Source organism: Apteryx rowi, unplaced genomic scaffold (genome assembly GCF_003343035.1).
Source record: "Apteryx rowi isolate R43461 unplaced genomic scaffold, aptRow1 scaffold_193, whole genome shotgun sequence".
In the NCBI taxonomy this organism is placed as follows: domain Eukaryota; kingdom Metazoa; phylum Chordata; class Aves; order Apterygiformes; family Apterygidae; genus Apteryx; species Apteryx rowi.
The window spans coordinates 457,140-457,664 of record NW_020448230.1 but is presented as its reverse complement, the minus strand read 5'-3'; the positions used below and the strand labels follow the sequence as shown (position 1 = coordinate 457,664).

The 525-nt window shown below is 80.4% G+C and overlaps 1 protein-coding gene across 1 annotated transcript in view; it reads right to left on the bottom strand.

Annotated features, from left to right (window-relative positions):
• SLC35F3 (solute carrier family 35 member F3) overlaps positions 1-274 on the bottom strand; it is a 193,272-nt gene extending 192,998 nt beyond the window's left edge. Inside the window, exon 1 of the mRNA XM_026062801.1 lies at positions 222-274. Within this exon, the coding sequence (XP_025918586.1) occupies positions 222-274 (53 nt within the window). The remainder of the gene's footprint in view (positions 1-221) is intronic.
• Between the last annotated feature and the right edge of the window lie 251 nt (positions 275-525).

Genomic DNA, 525 nt, shown 5'->3' with positions numbered 1-525 from the left:
TGCCGCGGCGGCGGGACCTCCCCCGGCAGGTGAGCGGCCGGGCGCCCCGCGGCAGGAGGCGGCGGCGCCGCAAACTTTCCTCGCCGGCCTCCAGCGCAAGCGACCCCGCGGGTGGGCGGGCGGTGCCGCGCCGCGAGGTGCCCCTTCCCACCCTCCGTCCCTCCGTCCCTCCGTCCCCGCCGCCGTCCCGCTCTCCCGCCCGGCGCCGCGGCGGTACTCACAGGCTGGCGGCTTTGCCCCGCGCGGAGCCGTTGGGGAACTCCCGAATCCCCATGGGGAGCAGCAGCAGCGATGGCTGGGGGGCGCCCAGACTTCCCGGCGGGGCGAGCCGGCAGCGCTCACCGGCCGGGCAGGACAGGGAGGAAAGGAGGGAGCGCGACGGCGGCTGCAGAGGGTCCGCGGGCTGGCGCTCGCCGCGGAGAAGCAGGGAAATGGCCGGCCCCCCCGCGGAGCGCCGAGTGGCGGCGGCGAGGGCCGGGCAGGGCGCGCCCCGCGCCCGCCGCCGCGCTCCCCACCTCCGCGCGC